The sequence below is a fragment of the Coccinella septempunctata genome, chromosome 6 (assembly GCF_907165205.1).
Source record: "Coccinella septempunctata chromosome 6, icCocSept1.1, whole genome shotgun sequence".
Lineage (NCBI taxonomy): Eukaryota > Metazoa > Arthropoda > Insecta > Coleoptera > Coccinellidae > Coccinella > Coccinella septempunctata.
The window spans coordinates 20,137,047-20,150,297 of record NC_058194.1 but is presented as its reverse complement, the minus strand read 5'-3'; the positions used below and the strand labels follow the sequence as shown (position 1 = coordinate 20,150,297).

The 13,251-nt window shown below is 31.7% G+C and overlaps 1 protein-coding gene across 2 annotated transcripts in view; it reads left to right on the top strand.

Moving 5' to 3' along the window:
• Nucleotides 1-6,641: 6,641 nt before the first annotated feature.
• The window catches only part of LOC123315003, a 33,238-nt gene continuing 26,628 nt past the window's right edge, over nt 6,642-13,251 (top strand). For both annotated transcript variants that reach the window (XM_044900515.1, XM_044900514.1), the window contains exons 1-2: nt 6,642-6,890; nt 12,866-12,997. In XM_044900515.1, the coding sequence (XP_044756450.1) occupies nt 12,896-12,997 (102 nt within the window). In that variant the 5' untranslated portion in view covers nt 6,642-6,890; nt 12,866-12,895. The remainder of the gene's footprint in view (nt 6,891-12,865; nt 12,998-13,251) is intronic.

Sequence of the window (13,251 nt, the reverse complement as noted above, 5' to 3'; positions counted from 1 at the left end):
GCTTTCAAGAGTTGGGCTCTTTTATTATTTACTATGGCATTTTTATGGTATATAATTGTCATAATGAAAAAACTGGAATATGTCGGTGGTTTTTGTGTTCGGAGTAGATTCATCACTACAACTATATTCCGAAAATCATTGCGTTCGATTAAATCGTTTGTGAGATATACTTAAGACAAAATTAAATTTTTTTCTTGGATTTTCAACATCCTATATTCCACCGAGACGAATTGGAAAAAATGGTTCAGAAGAAAAATATTTCTTTTGACATCAGGAATCTTTTGTTAAAAGTATAAGTCAAAAACCCAGCCTGCATTATAGCTGCATTCTCATGAATAATACTTAGAGATCATAATAAGCTGGTTCGACTTTTATACGATTTTTAAGCTCTTCTCAACACAATATCCTGAAATCCTTTTTTTTGTATTTGTATCACTTTTGAAATACATGTGCGAATTGTTTTTCTCAAGAGCCTATCTTTCGTGTGGATTATTTTAGTGAGAAGGGGACATGACCCTCGCTACAACCCCTTAGACCACGTCTTTTCCTGTGTAATTTCCACCAGAAGGACACAGGAGGCGATTTAACAGTGAATTTTCAAGGGTCGATAATTTTCAAAGGAGATAAATTTCTTGAAGGGCCCTTATTCGGAACAAATATATCACGATTGAAGTTTTGCTTCCCTACACTAATTAGGGCTCATCTGTTCTATTGGATAATAAAATGGGTTATCATGTAGTTATTGGGATTTCAAGAAAACCAATAGCAAATTATCTTTTCAACATTTCTGATTAGTTCACCCCCAATCTTTTTTTAAACGAGTGTAATAGTGGATAAAACGTTGTAAAGACCTGGTGAAAGATTCCCTTTTTTAACTAAGAAGACATTTGTATTCCAATCAATTCATGACCAATACATAGAATTGCAACATATCTAGATGTACACATTTTGAAATCACACAGTAATAAGAGGAGTATCGATGAAAATTTCCAACTAAAATTAGGTACCTACTATTAATTGATACTAAAAATAACAGGTCATATTTCATGAAAAACTATTCGCATATCATCCATAGAAAACTGAGAAAAATAAATAAGATAAAATATAATTTTTTCTTAATTTTCAAATATTCTCTTATAATAATTGAGTAGTCAATTCAGCACGTTAACACAAGAACATATCAAGCAACTTTCTAGACATCGGGAACTACTGGCAAGAGAGGTGAATTCTACTAAAAGTTAACTAGTAAAAATTGAGAAAGTAGTTGTGCCTCGTCTTTCAATTCGCAGAAAATTTGATCTTTACATGACTCCTCCGCTGATACAGAGTGTGATAGTCCAGCCTTTTTCCATGGAAACAAGCTACATATTAAAGAATAAAAATAAATTGGTAATCAAATATTAACTCGTTCAAACATTTAAACTCTTCAAATATTGAATTTATGCCACCGGTTTCACAATGTCTTCTCGATAAGGAAATAAATTGCATTTTTTCATTCCGCTCATAGGACCAATTTTGGACCCCTATTTCGTTTTGTCGACATAGTTGAGACAAGAGGAGGTGCTGCTATAATCAAATCACCTAGAATAATATTTTCCCGAATTACATTACTGGACTAACAAAACTTCGTTCTTTGAGAAAAAGCTTGCAGATTTTTCGTTTTATATACGTAAATAAAAAAGTTTTAATTTATGGTAACATTCTACGGTTTGTTGATAAATGTTTTTTCTTTGAGTACTCATAATAGATTAGGGTTGAACTTATTCGATGTTGAATGAGTTTGTTTTAGTTCTTAGAAATATTAATAAGTTATCAAATTTTTTTGTTCATAAAACAGAAAGAAGAAGAAGTAATTTTTCGTCTATCGAAACCAATTCTTTAAAAGCCGTGTAACAAAAGATGTACTTATTCAATATACAGATTTTCTGCTTATTTAGGATAGGAATATGCAGAAATGCTATGAAATTTTATATTTATTATAGATAATTTTATTAATTCAACTATAAGGATTTCACTACCATAAACCACTAAACGTCTTTCATGGTCGTAGTTAGTTATCTACTATTGAATATTCAGATAATGCATCTACAATCAAGGCTTCTATAAAAAAATCAGGTAGACAAAACAAAATGTTTAGTTTGTGTATATAATTAATTGCCTTTATAGAAAAAGACTAAGGAATGTCCACAAAATCTCTATTTATACGAAGATATTTTCGCATATCTCTTTGTGTGATTCTCGTTGAAAAAAATAATCAACTAGCATGGAATGTGATTCCTCCTATGATTTTCGGTGTAATGAAAAGAATTCCATACTTGTTAAACAATAGGTGTACTAAATCCTTATTTATTGTGACTGAAAAATCAAAAGAGAAATGAAATGATGTCGAAGAATTAGCAATATTCAAAATATATGTTATGACATTGCTTTCACCTAATGTGAATTCAAAATGTGTGCATTTTATGTAGGTAATTTTGTAAGTTTGATATCAATGAACAGAATATCTCTTGAATCATCATGATTAATCAAGTAAATTGTTACTTGATCACAATAGAATGACAATAAACATTGTGTATATTTGAATATGGGTGTAATGTTAGATAATAAAAAGATGATCAATGGTTTTATGTAACTTTTCATTGCCTTGATATTTAGATATTCCTATCCCAAATTTGTAAAAGGTGGGTATTCGAATAGAAACATAAATATTAAGAATATAATTTTGGAGGTTGAGGCTACCTGTCTATTATAAGACTTTTTCAACTGTCACCGTAAGCAAAGTCTCTAAATAAACTTTATAGAGAGTTCACATCCATCAGAATTATATATCTTAAAATTATTATGTTGGGTTCATTGGGAAAAATCTCATAATAGATTGGGTTCACGCAAAAACACGTTTTTTAAGAATTTACCAAGTTATAAAAAATAAGCAATCTAGGCACTGATAAAAGGTAAGAATTTCTGCAATTTCTAGCCTTTCAGAGCGGACTAAAACATGCTTCACCTTTACCCCAAACCTGATATGAAATCACCTTTCTGAAGTTCTCATCACACAAATTAATATTTTTATTCAAGCAATATGCACGAACTAATCGTGGTATTGAATGTTTTAAGAAAAAGGAACCCCAATTGTTACTCCACAATTTCTTATATTGTTTGATTATGGAAAGTCAAGTACAAGTCAGCTTATTTCCATAGATTTCCAGATCTACCGACTTTCTTGATGAAAATTTCAATCACTTTCAATGAAAGCGATGAATAATTCAAACCCCGAAACGTTTATGTAATAGCTACAGGAAATTAATTGCTTTTTCCTAATATTCCCTGCAAAAGATATGGAAATGCCCCATGAAAAGATTACGAATCTATCTTCTACATAAAAATTTGAAACCACTTTTATAGAATTCACGTATTATCATTTTTTGTGTGGCAGTTTATTTCTTGAATTGGTAATACAACATATTAAAAATGACGATGTATTTAACCAACAAATATTTAATAGATATGCCTTCACTCATCACATCATCTCCACGAGTGTGTGTCACATATAGTTCGTACGTCTTTTTTGATGTAGTAGTTATGTACTTTTACAACATCCAAATGCACAGTCAATGCCTTGTTTTGCTTTTGCTGCTTTTAATTATCAAAGGTCTTTTAAAGGTAAATTTGTATATCATATATGAATTGAGATAAGAAGCATAAGAAAGAACTATTGACAGATAGGGCTTCATTATTTGAAATGAAAACCAGAGAGACCTATTGGCCAAAAAAGATTTCTTATTTGGATATATTATTTCAGTTCCTATTTTACTCCATTTGCTTTATGAGCTTTACGTTTAGATATATGATAGTGACACTTCTCTTTCTTCTCATTTTTAGAAACACTTATCCACAGCAAATATTATCTCTTTCAATATAATCTTTTGAAGCATGATCGGAATTATCTAGAGGTGATGGAGGTATTTACCTTAATTCAAAACGATGAAAATGATGTTGGGAAAACTAATATAGGACAGTTTTGAACATAAATCGATATGCCTTAAAATAAACTCATCTCATTTTCCAGGAAGAGCTTGAATAAAGAAACCTAATGATCTGGCAAACAAGGGGAAGATGAGAAGTGAATTTGGGTTAAAATCCCTTTATGTACATTTCAAATTTCAGATCGATAACTAAGTATAATAATAATAAACATTGTTTGAAATGCTTCACCTAAAACACTCTTTGCCTGAAGAAAATGGTTCAAATAACTAAATGAAGTATACAGGGGGTCTAATTTCACCACCGTATTCTACGATTGAAAATATTGGAGGACATTTTCTCCTCAGCTCTTCAAATGATTTTAATGATTTTATTTTATTTTTCCTGGACTAACACAGCCCACCTACATCATGAAATATGGTATGGGGCAGTATGGTAGTATGGTATCGGGCAGATAGGGGGGCAGTTGCCCCCTATCGGCTTGAATCTTCGAAAAATAGGTCAAAAAACACAAAAATCACAATGTGGTGTCTAGAGAGATTTTACTTTTGCCCCCCTAGCTCAAAGGTAGGCAACCCCCTTGCAAATCAGTTGAATGCTATCCTACACATCGACATAAGTTGGTATAATATAATAATATTGCCGAAAGTTAATCGAAATCCGAGTCAATTTCCAATTGTATGCAATTCCCAGAAGAAAAACCATAAGATAAATTTTTTTATCAATGAATTTTTTGAATGATGAGAGTGAATTCGTAGCTCCCCATACATACATAAATGATATTACTCTGTGGTATTATTATGTTGATGCTTTCTCACGAGTCGGTTTTGAGGTTAAATAGGAACGTCAACCCGGACTCCCGGAGTAGAGTTGTGCTCAACAGAACCGATTGTTCAGAACTGTCTGAAAATTCTCCGAGGCGTTTAACAGTTCTGTCGAAAGTTTTGATAAAACAATGAATATATAAGATTATTATGAATCCTATAGATTTTAATCAATCATATAGTAGTGCACACATATTTATGTCATGAGAAGATAATCATTTAATTCCCATTTCCAAAGGAGTAGAAAAATTCATTAAAATTTCATCAAAAATCACATAGGTATTATGTATACTCTGAAGCGGACAAACATAATGAAGAAAGTTTGTTTGTCATGAACCCAATTTGAAAATATTACACGTAGGAGTGAAATTTTTGCCATAAAACAACATAACTTCAATATGAACGGAAGATGTGGAGACACGAAGTATCTAACTAACAATAATTTGAACGGATCCCATAATTCACAAAAATTCAAATTTCAGGCGTTTTAACTTAATTGTATTGTATAGTTGCTTATTTAAATTTGAGGGCATAAAAAACTTCTAATTCAGATTCAAGGATTATTTTGTTTCTCATTCTCCGTTCCTATTTTTTCTTCATTCAATTCTTTAGTTATTTAATGAAAACATATACAAAAAGAATTTTAGGTACATTTCTCCAAATGCACATGATATCCAAATATCCACATGAAAAAGTACCTAATATTGATTGAAATCGTAGGCAGTAACTTGAACAGGTTTTATCGGAACAATAAGGGATGATAAAATTGTCAAAAACTTTCTAGCTTCTACCCCAGTACCTTTTCCAATTTGGGTAAGCTAATGATTTTATTAGGAGATCTTTCATTTTACTTACTAGGCAATTTATTGAATATCAAAGGAGTCATTAAAGAAGGTCAACAAAAGCTCTTGTGGTGACACTATATTATATATTGATCGTTTATCTGGAAATGTTGTCGAAATCGAATTGGATCACATTGTCTAATAAACATATTTTGTCACGTGCGTAAAATGGTTAAGTAGGTACAGTCGAAACGCAAAAATGATACTTGCATACAGTTGAAAAACTTCAACTTAAGTAATAAATTTTCAAAATTTTGTGTTTGAAATATTAATATTGGATTTCTGAATCTTTACCTTTACAACCTGAGTCTTAGAAAATAATACCTAAACGTAAAGAACAATCCAACGACCAGTCAAATAAATTCAATATGGCGTATTGCGTAGCCAAAAAAGACAATTGATTATTTTTGAATTTTCGTTTTTTGTGAATTTCCGAAGTAATCTTGTTGTGTCTTAAGTTTGGTTAGTTTCAATGTGATATCAATGTAATTTTTATTTCATTGTTTGTTGTGTTATTATAGGTAATAACTAATTAAAAATAATATCTGCCTCGATAGAGGCATAAATTATACGTCCGCTTCTACTTTCTGTTTACCATTAACCCTTAGATTCAAGATTCAATTCAGCAATTATGCGTCCAGGAAAAAAAGGTTCAAATGTTTAAAGCAATGATCAGACATTCTGAAATTTTGTTAGGTATATTCTCATCAATAAAAACATGTTTTTTTATTGATCAATAAAAAACATGTTTTTTTATTGATCAATAAAAACATGTTTTTATTGACCTGAGGGTATATTATTATAATTCTATTCATGTGGATAGGAAACAACAATCATCATTTTCCGAGAATTTCAAGTGAGGAATAGGAGAACTGGAATGGGGAAAACGGAACCATTCCAAACGTAAAACTTATCGGTTTCCTTCTCGGAGCTGTTCTGTACTAACAACTCCACACAGGAAAAAGTGAGAGGTTATGTGAATCCACTAGCACTAGCTGTCATAATACGAACTTACCGTATTTAGGTGTGCAATCCACAAATATTGCACCTGTGAACATTAAAATGCATTAACAGTGGTTTAATTGAGTGGAAATGGTGTACCCGCTCTCTGAGTTCAATTATTATTATGTACTATATAGTATCAACCGCAGTTCTAGTGCGACGTGAAACATTCAAACTGATTTTGTGTTAGTTGATATGTTAATTTTATCGTTTGAGTCGTTAGATAGATTAATCTTCACAGGTATGTGGCTATTGTTCGAAGAATGTATTCTGTAATTGAGGAAATCAATGTAACTGTCATTAACACTTTATGGTCCTACGGGGCGGATTCAAAATTTTCTCGAAAATTTTCCTCCAAATCCAGTATTCTTGTTCAACGATATTGGGCTTGAGATATTGTTTAAAATTTCATTAATAGTTCTGAAATTGCGAGACATCTTCCTTGTGAGGATTACCAACATGATTATGGCTTCAATTGATTCAATTAAGTATATCACACAAGTTGAATTCGACGAGAGAAAAAATGTGAAGAAACATGATTGTTGAATTGGGCAGATGACTTGTGACTACAAAAAATATTACTGTCCTTCTTCTGAATCTTTTATTGATCGCAATGAATTCATAAAATCTTAAAATTCCATTGAAAAATGTATCAGCTATATTTTGTTAACAAAGTGAAGAATTGGGAAGTATTTTTCTATGAAAACATGAGAGAAGAACATTGTTCATCTACAGATGTGTCTTCTGCTACAAGCTTTCATCTGTATACAAATTGTTGGGTTGATTCTCGGGTTGATTCAATTTACAATGGTTCTTTTTTTAACTGTTTAGATAAAAGCTCGTTTTCAAAAATGCTTTTTTATATCAACTTACTGTCTCCTATTTTAGGAGTCATAAAACATAACGTATTTTTTCAGTAAATCCATTCATTTGATACCCGTATTATAAAAAAGTTTGAAAAACTGGCTAGTCCACCATTTTGGGTGGTCCGCCATATTGGAGTTGAAGTGAAGTTGTATTATTTTTTCTTACTTCCCAGTAACTCTTATTCGATACCTACCCATATTATGAAAAAGCTTAAAAAGTTTGCTACACCACCATCTTGGGTGGCCCGCCATATTGGATTTAGAGTGAAGTCATATTATGGAGAAACTCGAAAACATGACTAGTCCACCATCTTGGGCCAGCTTACAATGCATTGTCGTCCAAACTCAACGTGTGTGCTTAATTTTATATGGTTTCATATGGTAGTAATTGATGAGAGATGAAAGAACATTTAATTTTGTAATTGTTATTTTTATCAATTACTACCTACCCTATAACAACAGAATGTTTTCGATAACACATCACCCATAACCCACTTCTAAAGTGTATGTCATCGACCTAAAAATAGAAAAAAAGTAAGAATTCGAATTCAATGAGTTTATTTCATGGATGACCAAACCATCCTCATCAACAAAAAGTCTATTCATTTCTTACACAAATAGTTGCCATTCAAAATAATTAACTATCCTACATCTCCGTGGAGGGTAAATGACAAACTCCTCAACCTCAAGTATAATAGGTACATGAAAAGTAACGTTGTTTACCTGTTCAGGCATTTTTCTACAAAATAGTATATACTGAAGATAAGGATTTATGCATTACTTTTTATTCACTCTGTATTATTATGTTACCTTACACATCTCTGTTGTATCATGAAAAACCCATCTATCCCTGGTTTATTAAGTTGTTTGGTAAACACAAATGTTTGCAGGTCATTATGTTCTGTTTGCATTAACATCCTCAAGAATTTCTACATAAAAACTGGTCTATAAATCAAGTTCAAGTAATTTTTTTAGTTATCTCTTATCTATTCAATTTTCATATATTAGGTACAATGACGAACCTTCATGAAGTTGTCAATAAAGGAAAACCACAATTTTTTTAACGCCTCGGCGTATAAAATTATCAATTATGAGTTTTCTGTCTGACAACTGATAAACTTACAGGAGCTGTGATCACCGCAATGAAACGATTGATTTATAATAATTAGACTGGATAATTTTCTATTGAATTTTCCCATTATTAATCACAGATAATTGATTTTGAAATAGAATAGAGAAAAGTGTCTTTTTTCACAATCCGAGCTCTCTTTTGAGTTTATCTCAAGGTTTATCTGCAAATAAAGAATTCAATAACATTTTCCTGAAATGTATTCGAATGTGAAAATAGTCTCAATAATAATGTTACATTTTTCCCCTGAGGTTCAAGGCATTTAAGAGAAGATAAATTCATCTTGAAATTACATATGAAGGCAATTTTTCTATGAAATACCAATGGGTTCGCTAAAAAGAATTATTCTTCGATATTTATCCAATAGCTCACTGCCACTGATTCAAAACCCAAAGATCTGGCTCTAAAATATTCAATTCAACCAATATTTTTGAGTTAGGTGGCGTAATATCCGATTATGTACTATTTCGTGAGACCTCCATTATAGAAGTCGGAAAGATATCCTAAGAGTCTGGGAATCTTTTCTCGTGAATGTAGGCTTCATTAACCCATGAGTACCGTTAAATCCTTGAAACTGTTTATTCATTATACATACCTATATATCAGAAATTCAAATGATGCACTTAAGCTATTCCCATGGCTGATTGTTAATTCGATTCCCATGAACAAAATTATGTTTATGGCATGATTTTCGAAAAAAAAAAGTAAAATGCTGTCAACCTATGGCTGATTGTTATAGGAACATCAGTATTTGAGTCATAACTGAATCGAGTTGCGTTAATTTTTTTTTATTTCTGAATACTTATATTGCGAGAAGAAACAAGGATATTTACCAGTTCGTGGTTTCGTCAGAAACAAGGACACAAAATGCAGTTCTACATTTATTCAGAGAGAAGTATACTGATTTATCCCCCTTGTCGCAAGTATCACACTGAAGTACTCATAAGTAGCTAATTCACAAAGAAATACTAAAAAATTGCTCAAAATTATTCAAGAACAAGTAGGTACTTATATGCAAAGATTCTCATCATATCAGAGTCTCGAAGGATGTGGTTTGTTCATCCTTCTTTATTACAGGAATTACTGGTGTACTACTTTTTTGTAATTTAAGCCACCCTTTATTTTCAACGGTTTTCGATATTCCTATAGTCAGCTTCTTAATAGTTCTAACCCTGTATACTTCCTCTGAGCAGTATCATTTTTTGAAATTTAAATAAAAGAAACTTAACGAATCAATTACTTGTTCATGTATTTTTGTTATTGTGATTTTTATTTCATATATCTCATAAATAACAATGCTACGAAGAAAGCGTGTTTTCGATAACACTTCAAAAACATCAATAACTCATTACACCTAATGTGAATATCACTGACTTCAAAATACAGAAAAAGAATTCAATTGATGTGACCGATACTAATTGAAGTGACCAAACTTGGTCAAAATCCATAATTCATAAAAACTGAATTACATGATGTTCAGAACCACAAGTCGGGTTTCGCTATAACAGTAGCATCTTCAGGTGGGTGAAGGTCAACCTTGATTTACCAAACGAAATTCACATTTGTTAAACGTTAGCAGCATGAATAATATTCTCTTTGAATAATACATTATTTTACCCATCACAAATAATTTTTACCTTCAAAGGTAAAAAGCTTCCAGAAATTTTCTTTCTCTAAAGGGGTATGAGTGTACTACAAACTACAACGGATTTTATTGCCTTGAAGCAATTCATTAAAATCTTCTTGTTCATTCAGGTAATTGAGTTATTATTAGTACTTCGTCTAAGCTATACTGAAAAGTACTCACCCGAAACCTAACGCAACAAACCAATTAATATTGCTTGAATTTCTATGGAATTTAGTCGGTGCCAGGCCATTTACTCTTTTAAAGATAGAGATCAGAGATCTAAATACAATAGTTGGCTAACCGACAACTAGGCAAACACTTCGTACGGAAGTTATCGGTGTACCTACATATACCGAACTACCATTTCTCAATAGAATTTAACATTTCATTCTGCAATATCGAGCTAAAACATTTGGTACTATTAAGAAGTGTTATTCCACAGGATTTTTAACGGTTTTAATTTGAAAAAATAAGTGTTTTTTCAATTCTGAAAGCAAAAGCACGTCACAAAATTATATAACTGATCCAGAAAACATAGATTTGGATATTTGAAAGACTCAATAATAATCGTTTATTGTAAACAAACGAGCCTACAAAATTCCATTGAAATCGGAATGAGTCAGTTGGGGATATCGAAGATTTGAGCCGAAGATCATAAATCACTCTGTATCCCCTTTAAATAATGGCCCTAGGATACAAAAAAAAACTACTTTTCAGCATTCACCACTATGGCCAAGCGCTCGAGAAACACTCTGTATATTATACCTAATTCTCCAATACCGTACGTCCATATCTGTATGCTGGGCTTCTTTAATGTTTCCATTGACTCATTGATATTCGAACCGTTGTTCCTCCTATTCTCAAATTCTCAGTAAATTTCATGACCCAAACTGGTGTTGAGCAGTGTTTACTTCTCGGAACGTTTTACGAAAATGGGGAATAGGTTATATTGAATAAATCATACTCTATTCAGATTTTGCTCTATAATTCTCTTTGGAAGTCTACAGAAAACCATTGTTATACGAGGGCTTTTATCCTTCAGTACCTATCAGGTTAAAATTCATAGTACAACCATGGCTTAACGGTAGAGAAAGAACATGAACATGACTTGTCATCAGCAAGAACTCAATTGTTTTCCTAACAACATTTTTCATTGTTTAAGCCACGCTTGAATTGAAAAATCACAGCACGATAATGCTTCTTATCCAGTTATATCGCCTAATGGCCAAGGTGTTGCTTACATATCTTATCTTTGGTATTTACTATTTTGTAGAAAAATGCTCGTATTGGTCAATCTTTATTTCAACTTTCGCAACTTTTCATGAATAATCGAGGAGTTTGAAATGCACCAGCTAACTTCTTGTACCAGAAATGTTGCTGAGGATAATCATTCATGGAAATTTTTAATCAACCCTTTTTTATAGATGTGAAATGCTCAAACTCATCGAATACAAACTTTACGTTTTTTTGGATTTTAAAGTCAATGACAAGCACTTTAGGAGTGATTGATTTTTTTGAAAAAATTTCTTTTTTATAGGGCAGTAATTGATGAATTATCTGAAATAAAAATCCCAATTACAAAAATGAACGAACATGTCTTTGATACGTTCTCTCAACTTCTATTAATTACCACCGTACGGAATGAGCAATTTTTCGATCATAATTCATAAACCATCAATCACTCCTAAATAAGTAACCTCAAAATAAGTACATAAAAAAAGTTCGAACTGAATCCCTATAATAAAAAATGTGTTGATAAAAAACCAACAATGACCAAATCATTCTAGGCAACAAAAGGTCTTTCCATTTCTGGAACAAAACCTTAGGGTTGCCATTTAAAGACTACCCTCCACTTCTAGTGGAGGTTGCAGAGAACTTCCACAATAAATTTCGTAATTCAAAATGAAAATTGCTCTGTTCCAGCATTTTCAAAATAGTAAATACGAAGATATGTACTTTGTGCGTTACTTTTTCCCTGTAATTTTTACAACTGTAATTAACCAAACCAAAGAATGCGGCACTTCGATCCAAGTTGTCAATCCAAATACCTATGTATTCTAAAAATTTCCTAGCACCAAACAAAGAAAATTTTTGAATTGATTATATTCACATTGTTGAGCGGTATTTATAAATATACCTAAACTGCCCCAGGGCTGTAAAACCCATGTAATTGGATTAAAAATCGATATTTTTTGAGACTGATTCGCAGAAAGTTACGTTAGATCTCCTAATTTCATTTAAAAAATTTACATCCAGTTACCAGATGTTGCCATAATATAACATAATCTGACACGGAACGTGGGCAAAATGATCACACTCTCATTTATTATATTCCTAGGCAGCGCAAAAAGATCACCTATTTTTCCCCTGAGAACAAATTAGCAATTAGCAACCATCTATTTGTGTCAGGCATCTCCGAGTTTAATTTTTTTGTATATTTCTTTCGTTTCAATATCCGAAGAAAAATAGGGGATATTTTTTCAATTAATCGAATCCAATCAATTCGAAATCAATGCAGATTAATAATAAGATCACGAACTTTCTCTAGAAATTCAATTTGCAATCTAAATTCGGTGAAATGCATTTTTTTACAGATAACAGGACGAAAACATCAGACCTGTCACATGGGCCAATGTATGTCTCGAAAAGCAGCTGGTGCTTTTGCCGCATCTGCTGCCGGTGCTCACTCTAGGCCATCAAAGAAAAAGCATGCCAAATTACATGAGGTAAGCGAGGAAACATCAATAATTGTTACATGAACATAACTTGAAAGTTTACCTATTTGTGAAAATTTTTTTCTTAACAAATTTAATGAAATTTTCAACCAATTTTTTTATTTCTATTTCAAAAATAGCTCAGAGCACACTACATGTATATGATTTTGTAATAAATAAAAAAAGAAAAATAATGCTGATGAATATTATGTATGCTGCAAAGCAACTCTAGCAACAATGAAAATTTTCATTTTTAGATATGTTTA